We start from the raw sequence: 18163 nt of genomic DNA on the forward strand, positions 1-18163 counted from the left end.
GGGCAGTATATGTGGGTATGGGAGAGGTGGATGGTGATCTAAGTGCATGGAAGGCCCTGACGTAGGCACTGTTGGCGCCCTCAGATGATATGCCTCCATAGACATTTGATAATGTTGGATGTGTGGCGCTGACATGTTCTACAGCACCCATGACCTGGACCGGTGAGCAGGCACATGCGAGGATAGGACACAGACCGCTTCCACACAGGCAGGTGTTTTGCTAGTGTTTTTTTTCCTTTTTTTGACCGCTCTTTGTTCTCAATGTCTGGAATAGTATATGTGTTGGGTGTAATATTGGTGATTGTAACCGAGAGACGATGGGGAACAACAGTCTTTAGTTGTATGTGTTTTAAGTTTGAAGAAAACAATCCAAATCGTAAAAAAAGGGAAGATGGACAAAATCATGATGTGCTGATTTTGGGGCGTTATTAGATGCAAGCAAAACACCACCAAGCCCCACATGGTATTTACACTTGTAGTTCGTTTATAGGCTTGAGTCCCAAGATGTGCTGGACATGCTCAAAGAAGGGTGGGTAGGCCAAGACCCCGAGGGTGAGAATTAAGGCCAGTCCACCCAGAACAATAGAACCCAAATGGCCAACATTAGGAAACTTGTAAAGGGTCATATCTCAAAGCCCAGAAAAAAGAGCAGGCATTGTACAATCAAAAGCGCCGCCTCCAAAAGTTGAACATTGGGGACCAAGCTATGGTGTTATTGCCTACTTCCGAGAGAACTCTATCTGCTAAAAGGTGAGATACATTGAAGTGGTTAGTAATTTTAGAGACTCGGTAAGGCAACTGGATAGGATAGAAAAGGAGCCAAGCTATCCTATAAAACGCTTCAAGCAGTGGAAAGACCTCAATATCCAGGCACAATCCGTTACTGCTTTAATGTGCTCTGAAGTCACACCCAAGCCCATACCAGAGATAGCTGCAATGCATGGCATGGCTCTGATTACACAAACATGGACAGCATAGGGCGCATAGGTGACGGTTCAGCCAATATGATTACAGACCAGCCCACGTGGTTCAAAACGTGTCTACCTGACTGATTTGATTTCAACAATTTGTAGAAAACCTATCCCTAGGTCGCTTCTTCATGTCTCATTGAAAGCCCAGAAAAACCATGCACAGGCAGCTCTATTAACTTAAATTGCATCTGAGAGTGCGTCTGTTACCGGCTCTAGCTGTCATCTTGTGCACCACCCTATCACGTGCGATGCTGTTAGCTTTCAGGGCCGGCTCTAGCTGTCATCTTGTGCACCACCCTATCACGTGCGATGCTGTTAGCTTTCAGGGCCGGCTCTAGCCGTCATCTTGTGCACCACTCTATCACGTGCGATGCTGTTAGCTTTCAGGGCCAGCTCTAGCTGTCATCTTGTGCTGTCATCTTGTGCACCACTCTTCAGGGCCGGCTCTAGCTGTCATGCTGTTAGCTTTCAGGGCCGGCTCTAGCTGTCATCTTGTGCTGTCATCTTGTGCACCACTCTATCACGTGTGATGCTGTTAGCTTTCAAGGCCGACTCTAGCTGTCATCTTGTGTCGTCATCTTGTGCACCCCTATATCATGTGCGATGCTGTTAGCTTTCAGGGCCAGCTCTAGCTGTCATCTTGTGCTGTCATCTTGTGCACCACTCTTCAGGACCGGCTCTAGCTGTCGTGCTGTTAGCTTTCAGGGCCGGCTCTAGCTGTCATCTTGTGCTGTCATCTTGTGCACCACTCTATCACGTGCGATGCTGTTAGCTTTCAGGGCCGGCTCTAGCTGTCATCTTGTGCACCACTCCATCACGTGCGAAGCTGTTAGCTTTCAGGGCCGGCTCTAGCTGTCATCTTGTGCACCACTCCATCACGTGCGAAGCTGTTAGCTTTCAGGGCGGCTCTAGCTGTCATCTTGTGCACCCCTCCATCACGTGTGAAGCTGTTAGCTTTCAGGGAAAAGCTATGTTTGGTGCCGGTTTGGCAGCAATGTTAAGCTCTGTAGAGTTGTAATGACCAGACAGCCGAAACTTAAACCAAAAGTCCAGTACACAGTTTAACCAAACCGAGTACGTGAGGATCAGAAGCCAAGACCTTTGGACGAACACGGATATACACAGCACAAAGAGGATAGCTCAGGGGCAACGCGCTCGCCTTGGAAGGAAGACGACCACAGGTCCGGTCCGCGCTGCAGGGAACCGGAGCTCACTGCACGGTAAATAAACGGAGTGGGTCCTGCATGTGCCTGGGCGAATGAAAGGACGGGTGGGTGAAGCCGGGGCGCAGCACGTTTACGTGCAGATTCTCTCTCCGCCAGAAAGAGTTTTTGTTGTGCATCCAGATTCTGTACTGTCTTTAGGATGGACACCCCAAAAGTACGAGGAAAAGAGGTCTTCAGTACGCTTCATTCGTGTGTGGCTGTTTTCTGTATGTGTTCTTGCTGTTACAAAGGCATATTTTGTCACACATGATGGTTTCTCGCATTGGTTGCCCGGATAATGGCTTCTCGTTTCATTAAAACCTCAGCATCCAGGTTCCCAATTCACACCACGATTTAGACTCAGTCAAGGGGCTATGCGGTCAGAGAGGGTTGCCCTGTAAATGGCTTTACCTTATTTGAGGATTAATGGAGGCACTGAGGACTTGACTGTTCTAGGATTAATTAAACCACACACTTGGAAACAACGCCCATGAAAGCAATCTTGCAATGCGCACGTAAAATCATCTCATTAATCCAGAGATTGCATGTCCATGTTGACTGTTAGGAATGCCTGATGCTTTCAGATGAACTAAATCTGCCCGTAGGTCATTCCAAAGACACAGATACTATTCACAGGCATGTGTTCATTCCTACCCATTGAGAATGTTAGTAATCACATAACTACTCTATGGCGTGCCTGCATAAATGGTATACTCCACCCTTCAAAAAAAACAAATTATATACATATATATTCCAGACTACGTTTGGGGAAGCAGTTGTCATTGCTAATAGCGCATATTACTTTTTTCTTCAGACAAAAGGCCCCTGTGGTTCAATATATGTGCAGATACCCGTGGGGTAAAACATGTTTTTCACCCCCACAGGTATAGCATACAAGAAATGAGCAGCTGGCCCTCACAGAAAAATTGTGAAGCTCTAGCAAGGGAAACAAGCTGAAGACCCCATTTTTAATATGTGGAATATAAAAACTGATGCGTTGGAAACAATCGCTTTTATAGAACATATTTGTATTGGCGTTGTAAATCAATTAATTGGACAATCTTAATTGGTAAATAAAAAAGATACAATTGAGAAAATAGAAAATAGATGAATAAACGTATCAAAGGTTTGCAAAAAATGAAAGCTACAGTAGTCTAGTGCTGTGATGCACATAACACGGCCGGGAGGATGGGGCAGCGCGTGTGCAACATAGGTTCGAATCCCGGTCTCTCTTTGGGACTGATCGCAGGTGTTAAGCGCGCAATAAATAATTAACAGGACATGGCAACATCCGATTATTTCAAAAGTAAATATGGTTGCACTATTTACCAGATATTGCGGGCATCGTGCAAGGGCTAGTTTAGTAAAACGGGGCAGGAGGGATCAACAGACAGACGGTGAATCATGAAAACAGGACATCCACGGCCAAGATTCCTAAGGTCATTGAGAAGTTCTGTGTATGGACATGGCCAGCTAAACATGCTAGTGTCTGCCAGTATTTTTGGAAAAAGTAATTCAGTTTGATGAGTTACTGCACTGTGCAGCTGGTAGTTTTGACCAATGTTATTGAGTGAACACACTTTAAAACAGACTGTCATTTTGTAAAAAGTTCACATTGTACGCAGGGGGGCCACCAATGTTAACACTTCCACACTGTTGGGTCTTTCGGCACAGCCATTTTGGCACCCGAGCTGTAAACAGTTCCACGTACTGAGCGGTAGTGTTTGGTTCAAACATACTGTCGACCAAAGCACTGAATGTATTAGCGCTTAGTGAGACAATATATTTAAGCAAACAGTACTGTTGGCTTTCCCAGCGCGGATAGCTCCCTGCGCCCTTGTTGGCTGCGGCCAACAGTGCAAGCATAAATGGGAGCTGCGCCTAAATTGCCGCGCCGAAATGGCAAATTTAACTCAAAGTCAATCAAGACTGTGCTGCAGTGTCGGTCCCACATCAAACGCACCTGCCACATGACTCATAGAAAATAGGGACGAGCTGGCCTCACATGAGAGACAGTGCAGCAAATATGCAAGCTTATCAGCGGCAGAGCCCCGGTACGCCCCTCTGCCTCTGGCCACAGACTACGAAAGGCCGTCGTTCGACATCGGTAAAGCAGACACTTTTACACACATGAAACAAAATAGCAAGAATTTGGCGAGTTTCTTACCAGAGAGGGGGCCGCTACCCTGCTGGAGACTGCCCAGGATTTTCTTGCCAAGCAAGTGAATGAGTCTGGTTACAACCTAGCAAGGAAACGAAACAGGTCATAATGCATTCACTAAATGTAAAACATTTATCAAAAAGACACCCACGACTTAACAATTTAACTTCATGAAACGTGCAATGGCTGGTTTTAAACAATTTTCGGTTTTCCCAAAATATTTTTCTAATGTGTCATTTACAAGAACAAATTACTTAACCCTGGTAATGTTCTTTCTGGTGGACGTTCCTCCCACAGATTCCTCATTTTAGATATATTCTTCTGCTTTGCAGCACTTTAAGAAACCTTTTCGCCAGCAGCAGATGCTCTGCGTTCTAGCGTCAATGCTCCTCGAGTCACTTGCTTTGTCACAAGATGCCACGTCAACATCGGTACAAATAGCGTGCTTGGCGCCCCGACCTGAGTGGTCATGTTTCCCCTTGCACGCCGCATTAGGGATTAGATACAAAGAGTAGACACTTAAAAGTTAATGGAGAGTGATTGAGCCTTATCACCAGTTCGGCAGAAGCCCTTAAATGAGGCACAAAGGCTATTACCACTGCATTTACGGGCTGGCTCTATTATGAGTTGGGTGGAAAGTTTGGAGTTTCACCTCCAGCTTTTTGCTGGAGGTACAAATCCTTTTTTTTGCCCATTTTCGGTGTTCTTACCTCTTTCGCTAATAGCGCCATGAAACTCCCATTGGGGCCAATGGAACCAATGGGGAATGGAAAATAACCATTAGCCCAATACTCATGATCTGTTGCTAATAGCGCCAGACTGAGCAACAGTAATGCTATTTGCGCTGGCGGTATTACCACCGGTACACTGCCAGACTCACAATGAGGCTCATTTTATAATCATAGCAAAGAGCTCCTTAATCATGGGGTAGGCTGAGAGTGCGGTGAGGAATCTGTCGGAAGAATTGCCAGGGGTAAGTAATTTGTTCTTCTAATGGATTGTGTCACAGATTCCTCATCTTAGATTGACTCCAATAGCAGTAAGGCATTACGGAGGTGGGAAGGAGTGAACTCCATGGCGATTATGTAACCACTTGTTTTGGAGGACAACGCTGCAGAAACAAGAGTAATTTGCGGATACTGTGTACTGGCAATGTTTTGTGAACCTGTGTATAGAGAACCACATTGCAGACTGACAGATATCCTTGAAAAGGACCCCTCTTGGAAGAGCTGAGGTAGCTGTCACACCCCTAGTGGAGTGTGCCTGAAGCCTTCAGGAACTTGCTTACCCGCTCTGGTGCAGCATTAAGAAACACAAAGTACCATCCATCTTGAAATGGTTTGCTTTGTTATTCCTTTTCCCGTTTTTCACGTGGGTATGACCAATGAACAGTTGGTCTTCCAGTCTAAATTGGATTGTTCTGGCAATGTCAAAACTAAGAGCCCTCTTGGTGTCAAGTATTTGCAGTCTTTCTTCCTCCTTAGATGGATGAGGAGGTGGATAGGTAGCTGGAAAACTGATTGTCCATGACAAGTGAAACTCCAATATGACCTTTGGAAGGACGAACAATGCAGCCTTGGAGTCACCTTGCCCCTGGTAAAAACTGTACAAAGTTGGCTTACAGAACAGGGCTTGCAATTCAGTCACTCTTCTAGCTGAGGAAGTAGTGACCAAGAAGGCCGTCTTCCATGAAATATGTTAATGTTAAAGCATATTTGTAACGCGCACTATCACCACCGGAGTGGTCCCCTGGTGCTCTGGCAGCTCTGAAAAAAGGGAAAGGGGGGAGGGGTGAATTAGTGGGAAGAAGCTTGAAAAGTGCAAGAGAGCAGTGATGTGCTGTTGGCAGCATCAGCCCGGTGGGTCCATTGGCTGAGCCTGGGGCGTTTTACGGTCGGTAGTCGTAGTGTTTTGTTTTGTTGTTGCACTGTATTGAAGTTTGTGCGGTTTGTTGTGCTGTAGGCTTGTGGTTGTGTTTGGTTAGAGTTTGAGAGGTGTATGCAGAGGGGGGAGATTGTTAGTGGATTGGTTAATTGGCATTGCTGTCCCGAATTGAGGCGCTGAATTTCCGTATTCTTTCCGGATGGGGGTGTGGGAGCATTTCTGCGTCTCTGTCCTTATCTGGGCCTGTCCGATACTCACAGTCCCTTTCACACATGGCCTCCACTCCCATTCCTAACCTTACACAAGTTCGGCCTCGGCCACTTACATGACACCTGTTTGCATGTGGGGCCAGCAGGGGTATGTGCGTCCCTTCAAATCTGGCCCAGAGGGTATTCCCAATTGAGTCGGTGCACAGCATTGACTAGTCAAGGCTACTCCATCCATATGTGGCGTGTGGTGACATTCATCATCTTATTCAGTTGTTTTTGCAGGCTATCGTTCCCAGCCCTTTCGCAACGTGGCACATGCCAGTGCTTATATTATCACCGGGCACGGTACTTGCCTTCATTCACAACTCATACGGTCAGTGTCCATGCCAATGTTCACAACTTAGTTCAAGTGTGGGGAGTGCTAACATTCACACAACTCTATACAAGTATGATACCTGGTAGCAATTATGGGGCGGGTGAGGTTGTTGGCTGGAGTTGGTTAGGTATGCTGATTTCTGTCCTTATGGGTGTCGTTGTGTTCTATTTGACTTAGCGTCGTCTCTCTTGTTGTGGTAAGAGTTTCTCTGGTCGGTTCGGGGTGTTGTCAGTGTCCTCTTAAACTCAGTCATCCTTATCTTTGCGTTTCCCCTTTCGGTCTTTTAAGTTTGAATCTGTGGTGTTGAAGAGATAGGTTTTTAGTAATTTTCTGAATTGTAGGTGATCTTTGGTGTTTCTTGTTTCTTTCGGGATGTTGTTTGGTTTTTGCAGTTAAGTGGGAGAAGGAGGAGCCTCCAAGTTTTTTCTTAAGGTATGGTTTTTGTTCCAGGTAGATTTCATTGCTGGATCTGAGGAGTTTCAGAGTGAATATGTCCTAGAGGACACAAATGCAAGGGTTCAAATGGAGAAGCCATAAGAAATTCCAACACCAGGTTCAGGTCCCATGCCAGCACCACAAAGGATCACAGGGAAGGTGTTAGCCAGGCCTTTCAAAAATGGAATACCGAGGGGATCGTGAAATACGTACCTTGTTCTGGCGTGCACTTAAAAAATGGATAGGACAGCTGAATAGCCCATGATGGTGCCGACCTAAAGGCACTGTCTTGCCAGATGAAGCAGAAATGCCAACAGACTTGAGATGTCGCATAAAAAGGGATCCACATCCTGTACCCTCAGTTCCTGGCCTTCTAGCCGAAAGCAACACCTCCATCATGTCTTCCGAAAGGTCCCAATCCCTGTACCTTAGCCTTTCAGAAGCCAGGCATGCAGATTGAGTGTGTGTACTCTCGGGTGAAGAACCAAACCCCACTTCTGAGAGAGAAGATCTGGCCGACAGGGAAGACGATGCGGAGGACAGATGGCCATATCCAGAAGGTCCGGTTCCACATCCTCCTAGTCCAGTCTGGGGCAATCAGGATCATGGTTGCTCTGTACCTCTTCAACCTTCTGATCACTTGAAGAATGACGGTAATCAGTGGCAACACATTCAGTACCTGGAAGTTCCAGTCCATCAACAATGCGTCCAACAGTGCTCCTCTCTGGGGGAATTCCCTGGTGCAGAAAAGCATGTACTTCCGGTTGTCACTGCATGTGAACAGGTCCACTTGAGGGGTTCCCGAAAAGGCGAAGACCTCTAGAAGGACTTCCTGGCACAGCTACCGCTCATGGGAGACCGAACGCAGCCTGCTCAGGGTGTCTGCCGCTGTATTCTCCTTTCCAGCGAGATGAACAGTCGATAGGGAGATCTTTTTCTGTAACACCCAGAACCAGAGCTGCATTGCCTCTCTGTATAGGGGTCATGGCCACTGTGTTGTTCGTCATGATCAGGACAGTCTTCCCCTGTATGGAGTGCAAAAAGGCTATCAGCACCAGTCTGAACGCCCTTAGTTCCAACAGGTTTATGTGAAGTTTTTTCTCCGCCAGGGACCACAACCTGCTCAGCGTAAACTCGTTCAGGTGAGCGCCCCAGCCTTTCAGCGACGCATCCGTTACACTGGTCACCTCTGGCCATGGTGCCAAACAGTTCCCCCGCCATCACGTTCTCCCTGCAAGTCCACCACAGGAGATCCGGAGTGACTCTGCTCGGGATATGAGTCAAGTCCGTCATAAAGCCACAGATCTGCGACCATTGAGATCTGAGGGCTCATTGGAGCGATCTCAATCAATAGGGCCTCCGGCGCCATGAAGATGCAGGATGACATGAGATAGAGCAATCGTAGGAAATCTAGGGCTGGCAGGTATTGGGCGTTCTGGAATCTGGTGACCATCTGCAGGATGTGTAGAGCCCTGTTCTCGGGAGGAAAAGCCTTGCCCGAGGCAGAATCCATGACAGATTTGATGAATTCGAGCGTATGAGGTCAACTCTATTAGTTACCTTTCTACACACAACACCATGCTTGTAACTTTATGTAATGATTATAGACAATATGAGAAGGTGAATCTGTTATCGTAGACATACACTTTGCTTTTGAGACATATTATTTCTGGAAAAACTAGGGAAAATGTGCATTGTTACTGTATCTGTGCATATATTACCATGTCAGGAATGTTATGTACATGAATATAGACACTAAATGTGCTCATTTAAAGATGTTTACACTAACCCCTAGGAGCTTTGGAGTCTATCTATATTAGGATTTGCATTTAATTTTTCACATGAGTTGTTCGAGATTTCTTTTGGTAATTAGAGTAATAATATTGTTGTTAGCATTAGAACCAGGGTATGACCTGTTTTGGACCCACAGTTGGACACTATGTTTTAGTTACATGTACTAATCTACGCGTTAGAGGGCGTCTGTGCCTTTATCAGCAGGACTGGTGCCACCCTCTCTTACTTTGTTTATCAATGAGTTTGTCTTTTCACATAATTGTAATTTCTAAAAATATTGATTTCATGAACATGATTTTACACACTGCTTGCTTTCTAGTGAACTAGGTCAGCTTAATATTCTTCATATTTTACGCTGAAATAAATGGTTATGATGACATTACGGCACCACGCGTGATTACATCACACGTGCAATGATGTCATATGCTCGGCTTACTGTGCTACCAGTGAGCGGTTTTTCCATCTTTTCCATCTACATTTAGGCCCTGCAATAGATGCTGGTCTTTTTACTTTGAAGACAGGTCACACATGTGTTTTGGTGTTATTCAGACGTTAAGATACAGAGCTTTGAAGTTAACAGAGACAGCCCTGACGATGGACTTTGTGTCCAAAATGCCTTGGCTGCTGCTTCTGCCACGTCACAACTGAAATCACAAGAAAAGCACCAATATAAAAGATACCACAGAATGAAGATGCTATAATATATTAGATTATTTAATGACATTTGAAATGCAGTATTATTCACTATACATATGGCATCTCCAGATCTGATGATTTTTATCGTAAGAGTTTGCTCTAGCGTTTGAGAAGGTGTCAGCTGAGACTTTTTTAAATTGAGGGAGAAGCCCAGCTTGTGGAGGAGGTGGCAGGTGCGATTGAGATGATCCAGGGCTTGATCCAGAGACCCTGGCCTGATTGACGAATCGTCCAGGTAGGGAAAGACATAAATCACCCCCTTTCCCGAGACTGGCTGCCACTACCACCAGCAGCTTGGTGAAGACCCTCGAGGCGGAGGTGAGCTCAAAAGGCAGAACTCAAAACTGGTAGTGAGTGTTGCTATGACAAACCTCAGGTAATTCCTGTGCTTTGGATGGATCGGCGCAGGGAAGTAAGTATCCTGTAGGTCGAGTGATACCAACCAATCCTGAATTTCTAGGGCCTGGAGGATCTGCAAGGAAGATCTGTGAGAGTGTTACCATCTTGAACTTTTCCTTTCTGAGGAACTTGTTCAAGGGCCTCAGGTCCAAGATGGGTTGCAGACTTCTGTCCTTTTTTGGGACCACTGTACTTTTCCTGTACTGGTTCCAAGTCTACGGTACCCTTCTCCAGAAGAGAGGAAACCTTTTTCAGGAGTAGTGGGCCGGGAATAGGAGGTGGTCTGGTCAGAAGGGGGCAATATGAGGGGTCACTTAAAAAATGGGAGGCAGTAACCCTGAGAGACTACGCATCTGAAATAGTAGGTACCATTCTTGCAAGTGATGTGACAGATTCCCCCTTATTGGTGTAGTATGGCATATGTCCTCAAAGAGGTTTTGCGACGGGGGCTGCACTGGAGGGGATAGACGCAGAAGTGGCCAGTGCTTTTCCTCTTGAAGGTCAAGAGAAGGGTCTCCGACGTTTGTGCAGGTGGCGGGTTGCTTCCCTTTCTGTCTGTAGTTATAGTAACGAAAGGGCTTGCCCTTCCATTGTGATCAGGGTTGAGCAGGCTATCTTACTGCTGCCCTTAGGGACTTTGCTGTAGCCTTAGCCTTTGAAGCTTGTCATTTTTCAAGGCTGTCTGCTTTTTGTCCCAACAAGTGAGACCCGTCAAACGGCATGTCAAGCAGTCTTGCTTGAACGTCATGCACAGAACATGATTTTCTCAGCCAGGCAAGTCTTCTCATGATGGAAATCACCACCAGGGACCTTCTGACACAGTCAGCCATGTTGAGTCCCCACTGAAGGGCTTTGCACACAGCTTCTCTCCCATTTTCCATAATGTTCAAGAAGCCATCTCTCTTTTTTTCCTTCAGAGAAATGGCTCTGCTGCCTCAGCCACCACAGACCATAGGGTGTGAGTATATTTGATAAAGTGCACAAAAACATTTACAGCTTTTAGTGTAATGCTGCCGAGGTGAAAACCTTTTTGGCTAGCACATCTTATCATTTGTCCCTGTCAGGAGGTAAGAAGGGGTAGGCGCTTGCCTTGTTGTGAACCACAGTTGCCTCTACCAAACTGTCATGGGATGGATGCCTGGTAAGGAACTTCAGGTTGTAGGATGCTAGTTTGTACTTTCTAGCCAAATCTTTGTGGCCTGCTGGCCCTGAGCACTGAGTTTTCTATAGCTCCATGAGAGTATTCTTGATAGCATTATGCAAGGGAAGACAGACTCAACCGCTGTGCCCTTTTCCAGAATGTCTGTTAAGTCACCATTCTGGTATTTCACTTGCTGGGGGACCCCAACCTAAAGCATTGCTCACCTTTCCTGTATGCCACACTGAGATTGGCTTGAGGATCTCCTTGAAGATCAGACAGCCTTTTTTCTCCGCCTGTAACTCCTCAGGTTGTTGAGGGAAACACATATGCTCTAACCCAAAAGGAATGGATTCATCATCCTCATTGAAAATAACCTGGAAAGAGGTCATAAAATCCCTTCTAGATTTTGGAGCAAATCTAGTCGAGGGATCTTCGGGATCGACGTCGAATGGATCTTTCGGCTGTCGACGGCGAATGGATCTTCAGAGCATAAGGAGGCTGGTGAACCGGGTCCCTGCAATCTTTGTCTAGTTCGGTGGGCTTCATTGGTCTTTTTCCCAGAGGAAGAGCCAACGAGCAGGCCCGCTTTCTCAAAGGCCTGCATCATTTTGATATGCAAATCCTCCCACTTTTCCGCCAGGGCGGATTTAGATGGGACACATACCTGTCTTTCTGGAGATGAGTATGTGGACAAATGCTTCCTCCTTCTCTTCTTCGACAGCATGTTCTCTTTCTCAGGCGATTTTTTGGCTGCAGATCTTTTACCTTCGTCAGGCTTATGTTTCAACGGCATCATACTTGGCGACTTTGAAGTCGAATGACCTAGGGACACTTTGGAGGCTCTCTCCTTTAAGGCTTTGGGTGTCATGCCTCTACCAAACTGTCATGGGATGGATGCCTGGTAAGAAACTTCAGGTCGTAGGATGCTAGTTTGTAATTTCTAGCCAAATCCTTGTGGACTGCTGGCCCTGAGCAGGGAGTTTTCCATAGCTCCATGAGAGGATTCTTGATAGCATTATGCAAGGGAAGACAGACTCAACAGTTGTGCCCTTTTCCAAAATGTCTGTTAAGTCACCATTCTGGTATTTCACTTGCTGGGGGACCCCAACCTAAAGCATCACTCACCTTTGCCAGCATTTTCCTGTATGCCACACTAGGATGGGCTTGAGGATCTCCTTGCAGATCAGACAGCCTTTTATCTTCACCTGAAACTCCTCAGGTGGTTACCAGTCAAATGGTCGAAAACATTTGGTCGACAGACAATTTGGTCGACACCATTTGGTCGAATGCCAAATGGTCGAATTTTTTTTGTTTTTTTTTTTTACCCATTTTTTGGTTTTTTTGGGGGGGGTCCCCCCCCCAACCCCCTTTTTTTCTTTTTTATTTTTTTTTCCCCACACGAAAACCCATAAAACACATATATATAAAAAAAAAAAAAATTCGACCATTTGGCATTCGACCAAATGGTGTCGACCAAATTGCAGTCGACCAAATTGCAGTCGACCAGTTGACTGGACACCCCTCAGGTTGTTGAGGGAAACACATATGCTCCAACCCAAAAGGAATGGAGTCATCATCCTCATTGAAAATAACCTGGAAAGAGGTCATAAAATCCCTTCTAGATTTTGGAGCAAATCTAGTCGAGGGATCTTTGGGTGTCGACGTCGAATGGATCTTCGGCTGTCGACGTCAAATGGATCTTCAGCGCACAAGGAGGCTGGTGAACCGAGCCCCTACAATCCTTGTTGGGCACGGTGGGCTTGATGGTCTTTTTCCCAGAGGAAGAGCGGACAAGTGGGCCCGCTTCCTCAAAGGCCCGCATCATTTTGATATGCAAATCCTCCCACTTATCCGCCAGGGTGGATATAGACAGGAAGCGTAGCAGTCTTTCTGGAGATGAGTCTGTGGACGAATGCTTCCGCCTTCTCTTCTTCGACTGTTTACTCTCTTTCCTAGGTGATTATTTGGCCACAGATCTATTACCTTTGTCGGGCTTATGTTTCGACAGCATCGTACTTGGCGACTTTGAAGTCAAACGACCTAGGGACACTTTAGAGGATCTCTCCTTTAAGGCTTTGGGCGTCATGTCTTGACATGAGCCACAATCCACCACAACGTGGTCGGTACCAAGGCACCACAGACAAATTCTGTGAGGCTTGGTTAGTGACATTTTAGTGCCACAATCACAGCACTTTTTGAAACTTGAGGGTTTCGTAGTAGACATAGTTGAATAAATGTATGAAAACTCGTGAGAACATTTTTTTAAAAAGTGCGTCAGATTCCTCTGAAGCGGTTTTCCTAAGTAGCGTGCTGGGCATGCAGGAAAAATAAGCTGAGGTACTGGGGCGCTGAGTGCGCTATTTGTACCGACGTCAACATCACATCTGGTCACAAAGTCAATGACTCGATGATCCTCAACACCAGAATGCATGGCACCCCCTGCTGGGAATACAGTTGCTGGCAGTGCTGTAAAGTTAGAGAGTATATCTAAGAGGAGGCATCTGTTGGAGGTGTGAGGAACCAGAGGGTATCCTCACTCCTACTCCCCCTGGGCCCTCTGTTCAGGTGACTAGGGAAAGGCCATTGCTTTTGGATCCTGGCCCTGGGGGTGGAGAAGGGAGGGAGGATCACCTGGTTGGATGGCAGTGGAGAGACTCAGATATGCTAAGTTAAGGCATTGGCTATTGAGCCCAGCAGTCAGGGACGTGGCCACCAGGTAGGTTACCCCATTTGAGAAGTTCCTTCTGACACATGATGGGTCAAAGGGCTTGATATCCGACCTAAACAGAATATTAGATGATAGTACCCCCAGGGCTGCATGGTAGTATATGAGTCGATTGGAACAGGTGACGGCGAGATATCGGGAGGGACGATTGGGAAAAATTGTGGAGGAAGTTCCCCAAACTGGCTAAAGCATCCCAACTACAGGAGACATGGTACAAGATACTTTATGGGTGGCATTACACCCCTGCCTGTCTACAACGCATATACCCGGAAGCTTCAGGGGAATGTTGGAGGAGATGCAGGTGGGAGGGCACGACTACCCACATATGGTGGGGATGCCCAAAAATAGCCCCATTTTGGCAAAAAGTGCGACAGGCCCAAACTCAGGCCTCTGGGCCGGGTGACAACAGACCTCCAGAGCAAGTACTGTTGGGGTTGGCAGGGGAAAAGGGGGGAAGTGAAACTAGGGGCCAAGAGAAGGCAAGGGTGATCCTCACTCTGGCTGCAATGACTCTTTTAGCCCGGAACTGGAAAGGACCAACTATACTCACGGTCCAGGACTGGCTGCGGAAGGTGTTGGAACTGGTCGCCCTAGAGTAGGCGTCTTACGCAATGAACAACAAGTTGCAGCAATTTGCTAAAGAATGGGGAGAAACATTGACATTCCTGAAAGATGACTGTAGGGCGCAATGGTGTCCGCAACGCTTAAAACTACTGCGTCTCCACTGAGCATTTTGGACTTATGGGTCCTTAGCGGAAGACAGAGACATTCAGGTCAGCCAGGGGGGAGGAGTGGGAGAATAAAGGGGGGCGGGAAGGGCAGAGGGGGGGAATGTTTAAAATGTTGTAAAACCAATAAAGAGAATTAAAAAAAAAGAAGAATTCACTGCAGTGACTACGATCAGCCGGGGTGACTGTCGGCAGAATCAGCCTTTGAGCCCTGTATGGTACCGGCCGCTGTGTTTGCTTGTGCTGCTGTGAAACTATTATTAAGGTGCTTGTTTCACTCACTGGGGTGACTGTTGGCAAGTTTAACCGTTAAGCCCCTGTGCAATACTGTTTTGGAAGAACTTGACACTTTCCGGGTGCGTTAGCAGTCCACTGGGGTGACTGTTGCCATTTTATGCTTTTGAGCCCCAGTGTAACACTGCTTTCTAGATCCCCGACACTCCCTGACATTCTTTTAGTGTCGATCGATCTTTGCCTGCGTGTTTCACAGATCATTCTGCCTGTGAGCTGCGGGGTGACACGGCCATATAGGCTATAGCACTTTACTACATTTCTTCAAAGTGTCTAGGGTTTTTGGCATCAGAAGGTATACAGAAGGTCAGACTGGAACATTTTTCACTTAGCTCTTCTTGAGCTTGCTGCGTGCGCCGTGTTTCTTCTGTATGTGCTCTACAATCAGCATTTTCAGCAAAAAAACATTGCATTATTTACTTTTGCACAGAATGTATAACTTGAAAAGTTCAACATTCAAGGATGATTTGAGGGCCCCAGAAACGGATCATTTTTCCATGTCTTTTCATAGTCCGACAATGCCCTCTATTAATGCATGTGTTTTACATAATACTAACACTAAGAAACAAGTGCTTACAAAAAGCAGAGATGAAAATCAGGCGTTTTGCCTGCCAACAAGTTCTACAAGGTTTAACACAGAAACACAAATCAACCTGCCTATCTCTCAACCTCATTTGGTGAAAAACATTAAAACTCATAATTTAGATTTTACATTCTCTACCTCAACAATGAAATGCCATATTAACACTTTGGTGAACAAAAAATATTCCAGATCACGCAGTTTGAATGCGCTAGAACATTTGTCATGGGCAGCAAGCCCAATTCAATTAAAGCAAAAGGAAAATCAAGAAATGAATTAATCTTATGCAAGGGACACATTGCCTATAGAAATTCTTGTCAATTCTGTTCCATTGTTGGATCTTACAAACAATGCTGGAATAAATGTACAGGGTACTAGCTTGATTACTTTCCTTTAAGGTCACGCCATGCACCAAACCCATCCAATGATCTGATATTGGTGATAGAACTCCACCGAGCAATTCCTTTGCCAGCGAGAATCTTGCTGACAAAATTATACATACAGATACATTGAGATTAAAAGATCCCACAATTTCGGCATTAAGCTTTGTGCTAACACCCTTGGTAAATGTTTTTGAATCAATAAAATAAGAAGTCCACAGCTATTCCGGCATCCTTTTGGAAATAACAAAAGAGGTGAGCAGTTGTGATTCTAACCTTATCGGGTTTAACACAGCTATGCATGCTCACTTCAAGGAACACACTGCTTGTGCAACGCTTCAATTCGACTCTATCAAGTATCTGGCAAATTAATTCCTCTAGTTCAAAAATAGTAATGAGTCAATGTGGTCTGATCTCAAAACATTTCTCCTGGCATGTGAACCAATAAAAGCTTTGGTTGCAGAACAATTCATAACGGTCATCAATGAACCATGTGGTGGAGATGACACTCAATTATCTGCCTCAACTCTTGAGGAATACCCGAGATTAGCACAAATTGCTGATGACCAAGCACAAAATCAGTCTCAAATTCCGAGACTTGATGATCCTCTAGATCCGGGGGAGACCCCTGCACACTCAAATACATCTTTAGCAGATCATGTAATAGAAAGGCCTGTCACACCTATCTTAATTGAAGATAGCACAGAAGCATCTACGTCACAGAGGATACTTCCGATAAACATCAATAAACCCAAAAAGAAAGGGAAGAAAGGCCCAAGCTGAGCTGTGGATGTTGTTCTCTCTACCCAATCCTGAAAAACTCACCAGAACAAAAAACAAAAAATACTGGGAAAATAAATGTTTTCAAGGTGTTAGACAAAGTAAGCAAGAAGAACGAATCGTGTGCAAAGAAATCGAAAAGACACAAGACCAGATGTCATAGGCGATCGCCTGAAATCCAATGAAGAAGTTCATCCTCTGCATCTACGCATTTCACCAACTGCTCCTAAATCAAATCCACCCATAGTGACAAAGAATATAACTACTGGGTCTCAAACTGAAGTTTTTTTTAAAAGTATTAATACCCCAGTAAAGGTACTGAAATTAGCTCCCATTATTTGCAAACAAGTTTACACCAAACCAATTGACAAAAGTGAACAATCCAACTGTAATGACGAACAAAAACTACAGCCCACAGAGTCAATGATCAATTGCGAGAAAAATGTGTCCCATTTACAAGTGCCAGCTCTTGTTGCTCCTGTTTGTGAGTCTGTCATTATAAACAAACTGTTTGCTGCACCCAAAGTGTGGCTGCAACAAATTAATCAGAATAAAAACCAGAAAGCGTTAAACAGAAGTAACATCCTGGCCTATACAAAAAAAATACCCGACTTGTACCACTTCTCATCTAATGATATAGACAGACTATCTTTTCCTTACGACAAATCAACACACATTGTCGAGTTAATTCTGAAAACTACCGAAGGGGTTCAAGCTCTTCTGTCATGTGCTTCAGATCTCAAAAAAATAGGTGTGGAAGTCTCTACTACCATTCCCATGTTGTACCAATCAAAACCACATCCTGCACCAATTGGTACTGTAAGAGACCCCAAACGACTATCTATGTTTGGGCAACAGGTAGCAGAAATGGAAACAATTCGATCAAAAGGAATAAGTGCAGTTCTTACAAATAAAGACAGTGAGAAATTACTATCTTTCCTTCTTGGACATCATATCACAAGTGTTCCAACGTTTGAATATGACTGATGCACAACTTTAGATTTCAAAATGTACTAAATTATTAAGTTGGAACACAAAGGGGTCCCCAGTCATTTCAGCACAAAGAAATCACTGATAAATTTTCAAGGACTATGATATAGTTTTATTTCGAGAAACGTGGCTCACAACTGAACTATATCTAGATGGTTTCACTATTTTGTCTCAGTTAGCAGCTAGTTCTACGCGTGGGCGTCCGTCAGGCAGTCTTTTGGACAGCTGTTAGAAATATGATCGGTCATAATATTGAATGTATCAGTAACGATATTCACAGCATTTTGGTGCTTAGTTAAAATGGGGTGTAACAGTTAAAGGTCTCCAAATCATAAATATTTCTTGGAATCCAGCTTCCTGCACATTATCACCATTTCTAGAAGACCTTTATCACATTCTTATTGAGTTGAACATAAAG

The 18163-nt window shown here is 45.3% G+C and overlaps 1 protein-coding gene across 3 annotated transcripts in view; it reads right to left on the minus strand.

The window, feature by feature from the left end:
* The window catches only part of PNPLA7 (patatin like phospholipase domain containing 7), a 2986886-nt gene that overhangs the window by 1188784 nt on the left and 1779939 nt on the right, over positions 1-18163 (minus strand). For all 3 annotated transcript variants that reach the window (XM_069609797.1, XM_069609798.1, XM_069609799.1), the window contains one exon: positions 4344-4419. In XM_069609797.1, the coding sequence (XP_069465898.1) occupies positions 4344-4419 (76 nt within the window). The remainder of the gene's footprint in view (positions 1-4343; positions 4420-18163) is intronic.

This window comes from Ambystoma mexicanum, chromosome 8 (genome assembly GCF_040938575.1).
Source record: "Ambystoma mexicanum isolate Mex_15411 chromosome 8, UKY_AmexF1_1, whole genome shotgun sequence".
Lineage (NCBI taxonomy): Eukaryota > Metazoa > Chordata > Amphibia > Caudata > Ambystomatidae > Ambystoma > Ambystoma mexicanum.